Source organism: Mytilus californianus, unplaced genomic scaffold, assembly GCF_021869535.1.
Source record: "Mytilus californianus isolate M0D057914Y unplaced genomic scaffold, xbMytCali1.0.p SCAF_4, whole genome shotgun sequence".
Lineage (NCBI taxonomy): Eukaryota > Metazoa > Mollusca > Bivalvia > Mytilida > Mytilidae > Mytilus > Mytilus californianus.
This window is the reverse complement of record NW_026262690.1, coordinates 14,473,451-14,489,289: the sequence shown is the minus strand read 5'-3', so window position 1 is coordinate 14,489,289 and position 15,839 is coordinate 14,473,451. Positions and strand designations below refer to the sequence as shown.

At 32.5% G+C, this 15,839-nt stretch overlaps 1 protein-coding gene across 2 annotated transcripts; it reads left to right on the top strand.

The window, feature by feature from the left end:
* The first annotated feature begins 201 nt into the window (after positions 1-201).
* On the top strand, positions 202-15,247 carry LOC127737529 (cysteine and tyrosine-rich protein 1-like). Of its 2 annotated transcripts, none has more exons than XM_052248340.1 (4): positions 202-363; positions 10,291-10,396; positions 12,436-12,512; positions 13,016-15,247. In XM_052248340.1, the coding sequence occupies exons 1-4, from the start codon at positions 297-299 to the stop codon at positions 13,210-13,212; spliced, it is 447 nt and encodes a 148-aa protein (XP_052104300.1). In that variant the 5' UTR covers positions 202-296; the 3' UTR covers positions 13,213-15,247. The 2 variants fall into 2 exon arrangements, with proteins under 2 accessions (XP_052104300.1, XP_052104299.1); XM_052248339.1 differs by lacking the exon at positions 202-363 and adding an exon at positions 3,885-4,064.
* Positions 15,248-15,839: the final 592 nt, after the last annotated feature.

Sequence of the window (15,839 nt, the reverse complement as noted above, 5' to 3'; positions counted from 1 at the left end):
GACCTATATTTTTGTTGTTGTTGTTGAAAATAGCTAAATAAAAATTACGTTTTAGTAAAGTATGAAGAAAATCTGTTATTTTTAGCTTTTACCTACATACCTTTAAAAAGATAAAGAGTCAACAAATTCAAGTTTTGACAGCAGTGCATATGTTCGACCTCGATTAAAATAAGTCTGTCAACTTAGCGTGAATATGATCAACACCACGTGATGTTGCTTTCCGATATCTTTTGAAATTCTTGGGACAACTACGATCGATTTAAAAGGTGTCCTGTGAACAGTTAATACAAATCAAAATGAAATATATATTGTGCATTAGCATTCTTTCAACAATTTTACTTCAAGCTATTGTTAAAATAACAGGTAAATATGAATACTCTATGTTTCCTTTTTTTTAGCTCCGAAATAAGGTCGGTGTGACACGTTTTTTTAACATTTTGTTCCAACGCCAATAGTAATATTAAACATAGATCTTCTGAAACAACTGAGCTGATCAATTAAAGGACTTAGGTTGGCTTTCGTTGCACAAATTGTGTCCGTTGATGCCAGCGACCAACCAACATCAACTATGTTTCTTCAGGCTATTATGACAATTACTGGTATATATCACTTATATACTTTTTCCCTTTTTAGCTCCTATATCGGGTCCAAATGACACGTCTCCTTACTATTTTGAGTTTGTTGCCTATCCAATGTCCATTGTAATATTAAATATACTCCTTCTGAAACCACTTGCGTTTGGTTCTTCGGTTGTCTCCTCTTTTACAAATTATGTCCGCTGATTCAAACGACTAACCAACATGACCGCAATCATGGCGATTACTATTGACAAATTAGAATGTAAAATGCAAATTTAAGTGTTAATTTGAAAATAGATATCAATTAAAACTATTGCAGATTTCTTATTATATGGTTATATTAAGAAGAGAAAATAAATACGTTCTACTTGACGGTTTTCTTTTTTGCCGAGCTTCAGACATTTGAAAAAAATTATTAAAATTACATGTTTCTCCTCCGTGAAACATCATCTTTGCAATTATGCAGCTTATATATCGTCAACGTATAATTTATGTTTGTACCTGTTGTACCTCTTCTTTTTCAAATACTATTTAATATCAATACTAATATTAATGTTCCTGTCCGGTCAGAAACGTCGTCAATGTTTGTCTTTGTTTATATTTCAGTGGTTTGCCCTATGAGGAATTTGGGGTTGTACGATAAACCAATTGAGGAACTAAAAAAAAAAAAAATTTTATCACGAATTTAGAAAATCGTGATCACGGATTAAAATCATTATCACGAATTATATAATTCGCTAAATGGTTATAATTCGTTATCACGGATTAAATTTATGATAACGAATCTATGAAATATGTTATCATATATTTGTTTATTCGTTATCAATAATTAAAGGGGTACTAGCTACGAGATATAGACAAAATAAAATATGATTTGTTTTTGTTCAATCATAAATGAAAGTGAAACAGAGAAATAATAATTCGCTTATAGCAGCCAGTTTGGTTCAGTTTTGTCAAAATAAGCAAAGAAACATCGCTAATGAATTATTCACTTGCAAGTGAATAATTCGACCTCATTAAATCCGTGTTCATGTGAACTTAAACTTAACCCCTTAGTTAGAGATGGGTTACGCATGAACTAGGCGTGTTCAGCTATTTAAAGGAAAAGAATGTCAACACTGGAAGTGAAACAAGGGTAAACCATTTGGTTGACTGATTCGATCTACAAAAGCTCATTCTTATACTGGTAAAAACCATTATTAACATATTTTTTAACCTATAATATGAAATCAAACAGACCTAGAAAATTCATATTTATATCTATGTTTATGTTTATATCGGGTTATATGATCGTCGGCAGTCTACGGAGGTCACCTCGATGGTTAATTAGATGGCGTCTAGACTAAAATACACAAAAAATGGTGATACATACTATCGTGTCCATGCATTGTAAATTGATTATTTTAGACTTTTATAATTTGAATATGCGTTTTAGTATGTTATAAGTCGAATAGACATTAGATGGATTTGGTTTTTTTTTTTAGATCCCTATTGGTCAAATAGCTCTTTAAGTGTTTCGGTTCTTATACGTCCTTGGCTTTCAAATATTCGGCTTTGAGTGTTCATAATGAAGGTAAATCCAAAAAAGTGCTTCGAATCTATGGAATATGTTATCATGAAATATATAAAGTGTTGTTTTCATATTTTGCAGCACTGGGTCGACACCACTGCTAACGGACTAACAATCCCCGATGGTATCTTCAGCTTAGTAATCAGTAATTCGGTACTGACATGATTTATAACAAGGTTTCTAAAATTGGCCGTTTACAAATTTTTCAATTATAAAGAAATTAAGGTTTTCAACTCCCTCAGGCAAAGTTGAGCTCCTAGCGTCACTGATGAGTCGTTTGTAGACGAAACGCGCGTCTGGCGTACACAATTTTAATCATGGTATCTATGATGAGTTTATTGACTGTAGATGGATTTGGCTATTTTTTAAGACCTTATCGGTCATATAGCTCTTCAACTGTTTCGGTTCTTATACATCTTTGGCTTTCAAATATTTGGCTTTAAAAGTTCCGGATGAAGGTAAATCCAGAAAAGCGCTTGGGACGCATTGAATTTATAAAAAAATGTTTTCATATTTTTCATCATTATTTTTTAAACAAAAAATAAATATTCTTTATTTTTCATATTGCCTGTTAGAATTATACTTCATTGTCTAAACTCAAGTGAAGTATTCCTGTAAAATATTTTATCAGTATCCAGGAAATACTTAGAATATAATAATAAAAAAAATGCATAAACTACACAAAAGTAAGACCATTTAATTGTTTATTCTTTTATACTGACATGATATAGAGTAACGATAATGTAATATTAAAATAAGCTACCAGGAAATATAGGAATCTCTCTCGAGCAAATCTCTGATTCCTTTGGATTTTCAAACATTTTCGCCTTGAGCATCACTAAAGATATCTTAATTGTCAAAATGTTCATCTGATGCAGTAAAATTGGCATCGTTCAGGTCATTTGATATCATCTGTAGTGTTTTAATTAGAAATGGCAACACTCGTACAATTTTTACTTTCTGGGAACATTTATCAATTGTTACCCTTTAAAAAAACTATTGAAGTTATACAGTTATCGCTACATAAACATGTAGCGACTTCGTTATTTTGTGTTCAACCATGAAAGTATTATATTGACATATACTTCAATGGTTCAACTGAATCTGAACATCTCATTTATAATCGTTATTTAATCTTATTATTCTAAGATACATAAAAAGAAAAACAGAACTTATCAGGTATTGTATTGTGTTTTGATTTGCATTTGTTTTTATGTATATATTCACATTCCAGGTAATATGGGTTCGTTTTGCCAACTTGGATCGCAAAGGACCCCAAATGATCGGTCAAAATTTTCAATGAAATAAGCAAATTCACTTTTCTTTTTAATGATAGAATTTGTGTGATTTTATCTGAATGATAACGACTATTTTTTACGAAGACAGAAAAATCATATTGATTAAAAATTCTTTAATCTCTGCATTATGAGGGGAAATAACTCAGATGATTTAATTTAATAATTGAAAGTATAGAAAATTCATAATAATGCTTTTTCCATGTATATTCATATCAATTATGTCAACTTTTCACAACCTGTATCTTGACAAGCTCGGTAAACTATACTTTTTGATAAGCATGATTAAAAACTACGTGTTAGCAAAGTTTGAAGAAATTATGTCATTAATTGCTTTTATCCCCATTCTTTAAAAAGAGAAAGAATGAAAAAATCTAATCTTTGACTGCATTGCATGTGTCCCGACTTCATTTAAAGTTTCTGTGTCTATATAGCGTGAATATGATCAACATCACGTGACGTTGCCTCCCGATTGTTTTGAAATTCAGAGACAATTTGTTCTGTATTTAACAATCGACTTCAAGGCGCACTGATAACTATTAACAAAAATCAAAATGAAGTACATATTGTGCATCAGTGTTCTTTCGACTATTTTACTGCAGGCTATTGTGAAAATTACAGGTAAATATAAATAATATAATATTTTCCCTTTCTTTGACCTCCTATTTGGTTGTGTCGTTTTTCTAACTATTTTGTGCCAATCGTTATATTAAACATGCATCTTCTAAAACAACTGGGCTAATCCTTGACCTATAACGGTTTACTTTTATAAATTGTAACTTGGATGGAGAGTTGTCTCATTGGCACTCATACCACATCTTCCTATATCTAATTAAATTAAAAAGATGACTTAGGTGATTCTCAGTGTTTGAGTTGTCCTGAGGAAGGTTAATCCAGAAATGCTACTAGTTAGTGTTATTTTTGCTCATTGGCTTTCGTTTTACGAATTGTATCCTCTGATGCCAGCAACTAACATGCATGACCGCGATGACTGTAAATAAAATATAGACTTTAGTAAAAAGGGTACACATAAATTGTTTTAAAGGCTTTTTTTTTTTAATTTCGTTATTTTTGTTAATTTACTAACGTTATGAATACATACAAATAAACATTCTACTTAACGATCGTTTTACTGAAGTTTAGACGATGGAACAAATTTCATGAAAATGACTGCTTCAGTCCTCTTTGCAGGCTCTTATAAATTTTGTTTGTTACTTTTGTATATTGTCTATTTATAATGTTATGCCAATAATAAAATTCCTGTCCAAAGATAGAAACATCGTCTTTGTTTATATGTAAGTGTTTTGTCCTATAAGGAATTATGTGTGGCTCAATGTTTAAGGTTTGATTAGTTATAAAAGTTCATGTTTCTTTTATGTGGCTTGCTTATCACGGATAAAATATAAGTTATCATTAGCAAGCGATGGAGACTCTTCTTTTATCATTCTAAAATAGCAAAGAAAAGTCATTTCATTTCTTATCATTACTCGGACGAGTCTTAAAGACATAATAATAATGCATCTGATTATCAATATTCAGTCATATAACACATTCTTTATGTATTAGATACAGAGTTAAACATTTCAAACAATGCAAGCCGAAAAGGTCCTGTGACAAATATTTGCAATTCTACTACAAAGACAACGGTTCAATCATATAGTGCTCAGTTATATGCAGATAACTGGTTTAATATTTCGTTTGAATACAAGGAAACAGACGACCGATTTCATGTACATTAAAGTTTTATATGCAATTGATCTATTGTTATTCAACATTTGATGTAATTGCGCATCTGCTTTAGGTACGACCTATGTACTTCCTGGTCCTGAGACGACGCATTATTTACTTTTATTCATATCTAAATTCATCAGACATCAACGTTGATTTTTTAGATTAATTCAACTGGTTCTTTCGGGGAAGCCAAACTTTAAAAAAGAATATTTTACTATTTTTCTGAAATTTGGAAATATTCTACATCTTTAAAGGTTTTAAAAGCTTAACAGATAATGTTCACGTAGTTTTATTAACTGTCCTTGTTTGTTTACTGTATCTATAACTAGTTTTGAAAATGTACTTATAATACCAAACATTATGAGACAGAAACGCAACAAGGAACGGTATGCAGTCAAAATAGTTTATTGTGTCTATATTCCATTATTTTCAGATTTCATTCATAAAATAATACGAAATTCATGTTGGAGTTTCCTGAAATTAATACTTGTGTATATATAACAGTACAAATTGGAATTCGATAGGACCCAGAATCCTCCTAGTATAAATACTAGTAGAAATTTGAATATCCAGATTTGTACCTACATGTAAATGACAGCATAGGCTCAGGTGCTTTGCTTTGCGCCAAAATAAAACACCTTTCAATTGCACCTCAACACATATTTCATAAGCTATACAGAAAAGAGACTTTTCGAACTTTCTACTGATCTACCGTGAATGAGGGTCTGGATAGGGGTCTTCATTTCTGTATTCTGTATTTTTTCAGGCCATTTTTCTCTATTCAGTAAAAAATATCCTTATTCTGTAAAATTCTTGCTCGGGTCCAACATATGCGAATTTTTACATGAAAGTTCTTTACTTGTCTGTTTCAGCCTCCAGTAGATTGGTATTATTTACGAGTAATAGTTACTTGTGTGTACTCCGCTAATTGTGCCTTAAATATAACTTACCTTCAACTGGACAGCATACTGAGGATGTTATTAAAGGGGACATAATTTTCGAAAACATTTTTTTGGACAATTTTATTCTAAAAATGATATATTTTCAATCAAAGGGGGTCGGGGGCGTACGTTTATGATGTTCAAAGTTGGGGGATGGCAACATTACCCCTAACCCCGTGAATCTGTAACTGCACTACACAAAGGACACCATTTTTTTTCTTTTGGATTAATATCTGATTAAGACAAAACACTGAAATTTATTTAATTTCTTTGCAATTATTTGGATATCTGGGATAGTAAGCAGTAGATAAAATTACATTAGGTATATTTGGTCATAATTGGTTTGTGATGTGAGTTACAAGTATTGAGATTCATACCAAGGTCAGTTTTACAACAGAGACAGTAGTTAACCGACATTAGAAAAATCTGGAATCTGATAGTAAGGGATCGCAAAATAAAAAAGTTAAATTCATCAATTTACATCACTGAATAAAGGTCAAGAACCACACAGAGCAGTATGCAGTGGCAATTTGAATTTTTTTTCTGAAAATTAAAAATTCAATCACCTGAACTAGATTTTATCCTTGATAGCCTAACTGTCCAAAAAATGTCTATCAATCAATTGTTTGGTAGAAGATTAAAATATATTTAACATTTATTGGTATTAAAACAAATGTATGCCCAATCATTTATGAGGCACAGATTTGGTCAAAATTATTGTATTTAAGGAGATTCTGAAATATTTCAGGACCTCCATAATTCAAATTCAGGATATCCATAAATCATTGATGACCTTCAAAAATAATTCAGGACCGCCACATTCCATTTCGGGAATAATGGAGGTCCTGAATCGAATTTTAGAGGTCCTGAAATATTGCAGGATATCATGAAATCGATTTTTTTTGGAGATCCTGAAATCGAATTATGGAGGTCCTGAAATATTTCAGGATATTGTCTTTGATTTTTTTGGGGTGTATTTTGATATTTGCAACAAACAAGAAAAAGATCTAAGCAAAGCATCAGGTTTGAAGAACAGAGACAAACCAGGGAACATTAAAAAGGTACAATGGCAAATAAGGGACAAATTAACTCAAATAACTAGAGACGTGAATTATACTTACAAGACATAGTCATAACATCCTATATGGGGTATATGATGTCTTATATGATTTATACGACTTCTACAGATACAATCAGATACATGTACCAACAATTTACTTTTCTGTTGCAAATATCAAAATATACCCCCCTCCCAAAAAAAAATATCAAAGACAATATTATCGTCTTCCAGCCATTTCCAATAAATTGTCGATTTAAATTGTAATGAATTGTGGATCTCACAAATACGACTTCAATCTATTGAAAATGGTCATGCTAGGTCTTTTAATGCCACTATAAGTGAGGAATTTTGCTTTTTTTATTTATTGAAATCATGCCGGCGCAAGAGACATTTTGTCTCTGAAATTCCCTTCTATTGCAGTGCTTTTTGTTGTCAATTTTTATCCTGGTCTGAACTCTGTCAGAAACGGTTTTATCGATGTTGTTATGTAATATGTAATCATTGCTCACACAATGCAGGAGAAGGATGTAGGAATAACTTTGTCTGCACTAGCGGACGAAATGATACTTAGAGATTTTTTTTAACTTGTGCAAGATCGTGTTTTCGGAGGAAAAAATACTGATGCTTACGAATGTATAGAATTGGCATGGCTGAGATCAATGAAACAGTTCCGATTACGATCATTTCGACATTTTATACCAAATGATCTACTAGTCTATTGTCAATTATCAATAAGAAATCTTATGTGCTGAAAACGCACAATTTCATTAATCTGTTAATCATTTATTTCTGTAATCAGTATTTTTTTTTTACCTTATTCTTTATTTTTACACAATTATTCTTTATATTTTAGCACACCATTATTCCCTATTCTATATCCCTCCCCCCCCCCCCCCCCCCATTTTTATCTATTCTTTTTTTTTTTACCATTATTCTCTATTCTGTAAACCCAACCCACACATTCGTGGATGTGTTCATTGAATGTTTCGGACTTTAGTGTGACGTCCATTTTCGCTGAACTAGTATTCATTATTATTTAGGGGCCAGCTGGAGCCCACCTCCGGGTGCGGGATATTCTCGCTGTGTCTTCAAGAAATATCTACCGTTTATGACAGTATTTTCTAAGTACCGTCGTCTCTGTCTTATTGGCAATGATACTGCATCTCTTTTATTTTTGTATAGTGAGACTATTTTAACAGGGTAGAATAGTACTGTACTACAAGATGCATCTATAGTATAATAAATGTTAAATGATTTATGAAGTGGAATGTCTTAAAACTGACGACTTAAATTATGGTAACATGTATAAGAAATATATGAAAATACACAAGCTTGTACATAGAAAACGCAATTCAAACAATTACAGCCGATTGCAATGAGTGTGTAAGCAATGGTAATATCTTTGGTTAGCTTGCTTGCTAGCTGAACCGTGAAGTCATTATTAGGTTAGGTAAACTAGCCTCCTTTAAGAGTAGACTAGTCCGACAGATAACCGATCTATCTGTCTGTAGGACTAGGCTACTTCGAAAGAAGGGTAGTATACCTTACCTTATAATTACTTCACGGTTCAGCTAGCAAGCAAACTAACCAAAGATATTACCTTTGCTTGCACACTCAATGCAATCGGCTGTAAGACTAAATGACTATAATTCTTCACATTTCAGTTTCTAGTGATCCATCATTAATTGAAGATTATTCACCGGGTGTCGACTATAAAATTTGATTCTACTTTACAATATAACCCAAAAAAACAAAATAAAAAATCAAATTAATATATGTACATTTGAAAAACAACATTTAGATAAAACTATATACATTTGATACTCATAAAAGTTAAGGGTAGAAAACAGGGATTAGAGCAGATTCTGGTATCATACTATTAAAACCCTTTACTGTACTGCATGAAACTATTTGTTGTGGTAATTAATTACAATTCATAACTGTACGCGGATAAAATGAATATTCATAACTGTCTTCAGATGTTTGTATATGCCTAAATGAGTGTGGACTGCTATGTCTGGTTCTATTGTCTAGTGGGATCAAAAGGTTAGATGTAGGGACTGCAACCATTTCATGCTCTTCTCTGTACTTTTTCAATTTGTGAAATTTGTTGTGTTCGATGTGGAACCAAATGGTTGAACAGTTCTCTGATTTTTGTATTTGAATGCATGAGCTTTAACTTTAGGTGAGGCTATTTTAAGGTTTCTGCGAATAAATCCAAAAGACTGATTTGCTTTTGATGTCATGTTATTTATATATATTTATCCCATTTTATGTTTGATTGGAGAGTTATATAGGCTTGAATATTTTGTAGAATCAGCTTTTTCGAGTGAGTGATTATGTAAGTGAAGTCTAAAGGTTTTCGTTTTTGTTCTACACAGAGAATATCTGCAGACCGCTTCTAAATCAGACTGTATGTGTCATCCGGTTTCTTAATTTCCTTAATAATGCTATCATCTTTTGATATAATAGTAGGGTTGTCATCAATAGGTATACCACATATCATATCTTCAATATATTTCCAGTAAGATGTTCTTTGTTGTTTTTGTATGTCGTGTTTTTTTTAATTTTTTTTGAGTTGGTCTAATTTCCCAATTTATTGTATGGGTAATAGATAATCCACTGAACATTATGTAAATCTGACTTGAAATTCGTTCCATGGTGCTGTCCAAAAAATGAACATTGTCTTCTAAGCACTACAAAATGCTTGACCATAACTAATTGAAAAGTGCGAAACTTCCTTGGGACGTGACCACCATTATGACGTGATGTGATGCCATACAAATAACGTTATTTTTTGAAAATTTAAAAAAAAAACATCTTTGACTTTATATCTTAGTAAATCTTCAATTATGCAAGGTAACATGCTGTTAAGAAAGATTTTTTTTAACTATATATTGTTTACGTTATTTTGTACGGAAATTATCACGCTTCTGGACAGTGTATTGAAATATCGGTCCGCACTAAGAGGGTTAACTGTTTTTTTATTCCAATCTACTGGAAATCTTAATTTTGACTGCCATCTTGCTACTGTTAATGCGTCATGTTTGATAGATATGTCTACTTTTTTTTTTATCTTATTACATTCTGTCAATAACGTTTGAAATATTTTCAGGTTTTGGTGATTTGTGTTATTCTGGGTACCACCACTGCAGTGGAACGTCATGGTGCTGTCCTAATGGATACGTCTGTACTGGGACTACAACATGTCTCAGTACTGGGTGAGTAAATCTTGTACTATCAAGATGGATACGTCTGTTCGGGGACATCAGCATGTCTCAGTATTAGGTGAGTAAATCTTGTACTATCAAGATGGATACGTCTGTACTGGGACATCAACATGTCTCAGTACTGGTTGAGTAAATCTTGTACTATCAAGATGGATACGTCTGCACATGGTAAGTAAATCTTGTACTATCACGATGGATACGTCTGTACTGGGACACTAACATGTCTCAGTACTGGGTGAGTAAATCTTGTACTATCAAGTTTGATACGTCTGTACGGGGACATCTACATGTCTCAGTACTGGGTGAGCAAATCTTGTACTGTCAAGATGAATACGTCTGCACGGGGTAAGTAAATCTTGTACTATCACGATGGATACGTCTGTACTGGGACACCAACATGTCTCAGTACTGGGTGAGTATATATTGTACTATCAAGTTTGATACGTCTGTACGGGGACACCAACATGTCTCAGTACTGGGTGACTAAATCTTATACTATCAAGAAGGATATGTCTGTACGGAGACATCGAAATGTCTCAGTATTGGGGGGGTAAATCTTGTACTATCAAGATGGATACGTCTGTACAGGGACATCAACATATCTCAGTACTGGGTGAATAAATCTTATACTATCAAGATGGATACATCTGTACAGGGACATCAACATATCTCAGTATTAGGTGAGTAAATCTTATACTATCAAGAAGGATATGTCTGTACGGGGACATCAACATGTCTGAGTACTGGGTGAGTAAATCTTGCACTATCAAGATGGATACGTCTGTACAAGGACATCAACATGTCTCAGTACTATCAAGATGGATACGCATACGTACAAGGATAAACATGTCTCAGTACTGGGTTTGTAAATCTTGTACTGTTAAGATTGATACGTCTGTACAGTGACATCAACATGTCTCAGTATTGGGTGAGTTAATCATTCAGTACAAGATTGATACGTCTGTACAGGGACATAAACATGTCTCAGTATTGGGTGAGTTAATCATTCAGTAACAAGATTGAAACGTCTGTTCGGTGACATCAACATGTCTCAGTATTGGGTGAGTTAATCATTCAGTAACAAGATTGAAACGTCTGTACGTGGACATCAACATGTCTCAGTACTGGGGTAAATTCTGTACTATCAAGATGGATACGTATACTTACAAAGATAAACATGTCTCAGTATTTGGTTTGTAAATCTTGTTTTATCAAGATGGATATGTCTGTTTGGGGACATCAACCAGTCTAAGTATTGGGTGAGTAAAGTCTATGCAAATAGATACGTCTGTATTGGGACTTCAACGGATAAGTGATTTTTTAAACTATCAAGAAAGACACGTATGTACGGGGACTTCAATATGTCTCAGTATTTGGTGAGTAAATCTTGTACTATCAAGATGGACACGTCTGTTCGGGACATAAACATGTCTCAGTATTGGGCTAGTAAATCTTGCGGTATCAAGACGGACACGTCTGTTCGGGGACATCAACCAGTATTGAGTTAGAAAATGCAGATATGTGATTTCATATATGTCTGTACATGAACTAATAACATGTCAACTGACATTGATATTTCATTAATCGATTGTCTACTTATAACTGGACTTATGATATGTCAGCTGCTACGAATATGCCAATTTACGTTTGTCTGTTGGTACCTTGACTTATGATAAGTCAACTGATATGAATATGTCATTTCATGTTTTTCCGTGTGTACTCAGACTTTTAATATCTTAACTTACATGTCATTTGATAGTTGTCGTTTTGTACCTGGACTTATAATATGCCAACTGACATTGATAGCTCATTTCATGTTTGTAACTGTGTACCTGCACATATGATATGTCATCTGATCTTTAATTTCTTGTTTCAAATTGGCTGTTTGTACTTGGACAAATGTTATGTCATCTGTATTTGATATGTCATTTTAGGTTTGTATCTTTTTGCCTGTACATTCATGTATATATATGTCATTTCCTGGTTTGTTGCTGATTATTTATTATTTTTTTTTTTTTATTTTTCATCAGACTAATTGTTGGAATTGTGATTGGTTGCCTGGTTGGTGTTGGAATCTTTATTGGTGTGATTTGTGCCTGTGTCAGGCGTAAGTAAATACTTTTGATATCATTTTTAATCAAGCAAACCATTTCCAATGAAGAGGTTTTTTTTTCCAGATTTACAACAAAATAATTATAAAATGGAAATATATTATCATTAATACCAGCCATTCAAATCATAAGAAGAGTAACAAACGTGTGCCTGTTAAACCTTTGCACCATCTTGTTTCTATATTAACAATACTTTACAAAGAATTCATTGTTCACATAAGAAACAAGAAAACCAAATTTAATGTACGAAGAACACGCTTAAATAATACATCTGTTAAAATATCACCTTCTAAATAAATGTAATGTAACTGTGTCAACTTAGTTATTCTGAGAACGATGTAATCATACCATTTGTAACAAAGTAACAAAACAATTGATGTATAATAGTTAAATGTTATATTTTTAATCTTGATACACTTTGATGCGATAAATAAATGTTGTATTGGTGTATGAAAGATCAAATATGTATAAAAACTAATTTGACGTATTTATTTCACAGATCGTAACAATGCCGGAACTCTTTTACAAACACAAGGTGGCGCACATGTAGTTACAGCACAATCTGGACAAACATATCCGCAATCTGGACAAACATATCCACAATCTGGACAAACATATCCACAATCTGGATACCCGGGAGCATCGTATCCACAACAACCAGGATACCCTCAAGCGTACCCAGTTCCAAAATACTGAATTTCAGCCTGACAAAATTTTAAGGAACTATCCTACAAACAAACATTTCAACAAACAAAGCTTTTTTGGAACAAAGTTTGCTGCTGTTAAACATAATAATATTCAAACTCATCACTTGAATTCTACATACTGTATCTATATCTGTATGTTCAATGTATACAACTTAAAATTACTGCTTTATAGGTACTTTTAGCTGTACTATGATTATGTTTTATCGTCGGGTGTAAACTTCTAATGCAACAATCTGAACCACTGACTTGTTAACCCCGATTTTCATGCACACGATGCAGGCAAGTAAACAATAGAAGTAATTTTGTATGTATGACTCTTTTTATTTAACGAATCGATTTGAGTGTAACATTTTTATATCTTTTTCTTGTCATGAACATTTTGAAAATAGTATTCTTGTTTTCATAATGACAGGAGCCGTGACGTTTTAGGGGTTTTTCACTATGATAGTGGTTTTGGCGTATTTAGGGGTCTTCATTTATGAATGGGGTCTTGGCGTAAGGGGTTTTTCATTATGCCAGTGGCGGGGACGTTTAAGGCTTAAGAACATGCAGCTTTATTTTCAATGATAGGGAAATCAGTGAAAGATGTTCAAAGCCATCGTCTTGATATAAATGAAGTAATCAAATTGAAATAAGCATCTGGTGCTGTAAAATTAGAACCGTTAATATTATTAGATATTAATTCACTCGAAGACGAAGGACGAATGGAAACCAATGTATGTCCGTGCTAACACACCTCGTGATATCATAACTCGATAGCAATAACAGTAAATGTAAAGTATACGGTAATGAGACAGCAACTACCCAAATCGAATAGACATACAATTTTCCATCATGGATCTTTGTGTATAACTTTGTGAAGTCAAGCCAAAACATTTGTTGTCCAAGGGTTATTACACTTTAACTGTTTAAATTCTACATTTTGGAGCACGTCTCATGATGACTAAATATTCTCTCTAAGTTGGCACACATTTTGTTTCAAAATAATGAAGTTTTATCCTTCTTAGTAGTCAAGTTAAAATTTCACACACTGTTTCATATAAGAAAGTAAATTTCCGTGATAGTATTCAAGGCAATTTCTCAACAGTTTTTTCTTTTGTGTTTACAAGCATTAGTTACTAGGTCACCGCATGCCTTAAAACTCCCAAAATATATTGTTATGAAACATTTTGTGCAGTGAAATGTAGAATTAATTTCCTACAGCTGTAAAATCCCAATTGATTATTTTTTGGGGTCTTATTTTAACAGGATGTGAAGTACATACGTTGGTATTTTAATTTGTTTTCTTACAGTTTCATATACATGGGTAGTTATATTTCAAAGCTTTACAGAGTGCTTTCTACATTTCATTACTCGACAGGTGAATCGTTGTAACTGACTGCAAGTAGCCTAATACGGTATATATTTTTTTAAAACATGCTCATTATTGTTTCACCGTGGTTGAATTTTAGATTTTATCCTTTTATTTGAAAAGTTTAAATACAGTACTATTTTTAATATTGTTTTTTTCACAATTATCACTCGACGTCTTTATTGAGAGGCATCCTTAACGACAAAAAAGTAGTGCTAATTTTAAGCGAAAGTTTTCCTTTTGAAATTTCTGCTTTTAGTAAGCATGAATAAACTATGAATCATTTGTTCGAGAGTTAAATTACATCTTTGAAATTGACTTATATTTCGAATTCAGACTGCATTTTTGTCTCCCTATGTATCATTTAACAGCTGAACCTTTAGAAATTTTTTAAAACCAGTAATTCTGGAGACAAAAATACTGCTATTAAACTTTGTGTATACCTCTCTCTGTATGAATACATTTTCCCACACTTTCACAAATTATTCACTAATCTTTATTGATTCCATATTTCATATGTAAAATTTTCCCACTGTAATGCCTTTTTTCGATGTTTCGACTTCTGTCATAATTATTTTCTGTGCATTGTTATATATTATGGGTACATATACATTAAATTATCAATCTAACATATATTTATGTATATTTCTAATTAAAAATGTATTATCAATAACTAGCATCTTTTCACTTTTTTGGGGCATTTTTTAGATGAATTTTAACAATGATTGTTCTACGTATTATGATATGCAGAAAAAAAACGCGGGTGTTTGTCTTTTAGAAAGATGATTAGCTTCATATCACAAAGTAATTTCCTTCAATTGACGACAAAGCATGGAAAATATCTCCCTGTTGATACGATATTCCAGGGTTTGCGTTTCTTATCATTATTTCCTTTGTAGACTAAGAGGGTTGCTGGTTACAAGGATGTTGGTGAACCAAGGTTCATATTTCGAACGGATACCATCATGCTTTGGTAGACAGTTATGGCAAATTCATATTACAGATGACTACGCATGTTTCACTTGTAACCATAATCTGTTTTCAAAAGTTTTCTGTTTACCGATTTGCGATCTGCTTTCGTTTGACCACGATGTTGTCTCTCACCTTTTTTATTCACCTCTTTTTCGTAATGTATTAATTTTTTACTTTTTTTCTTTGTTTCTGTCAGATCTATAAGCCTGTTTTCAATCCTTGATGCTGATGTTGATCGAAATACATATTTGCAAATATATTTAAAGACGATAACTTATTTTTTTACTTGTTGA

Bases quoted from the DNA above. Each gene is read 5' to 3' on its own strand.
- LOC127737529 (XM_052248340.1), top strand. From the start codon at position 297: ATGAAATATATATTGTGCATTAGCATTCTTTCAACAATTTTACTTCAA. The intron at 364-10,290 runs GTAAATATGAAT...AAATATTTTCAG, and splicing joins AGCTATTGTTAAAATAACAG to GTTTTGGTGATTTGTGTTAT. The intron at 10,397-12,435 runs GTGAGTAAATCT...ATTTTTCATCAG, and splicing joins ACAACATGTCTCAGTACTGG to ACTAATTGTTGGAATTGTGA.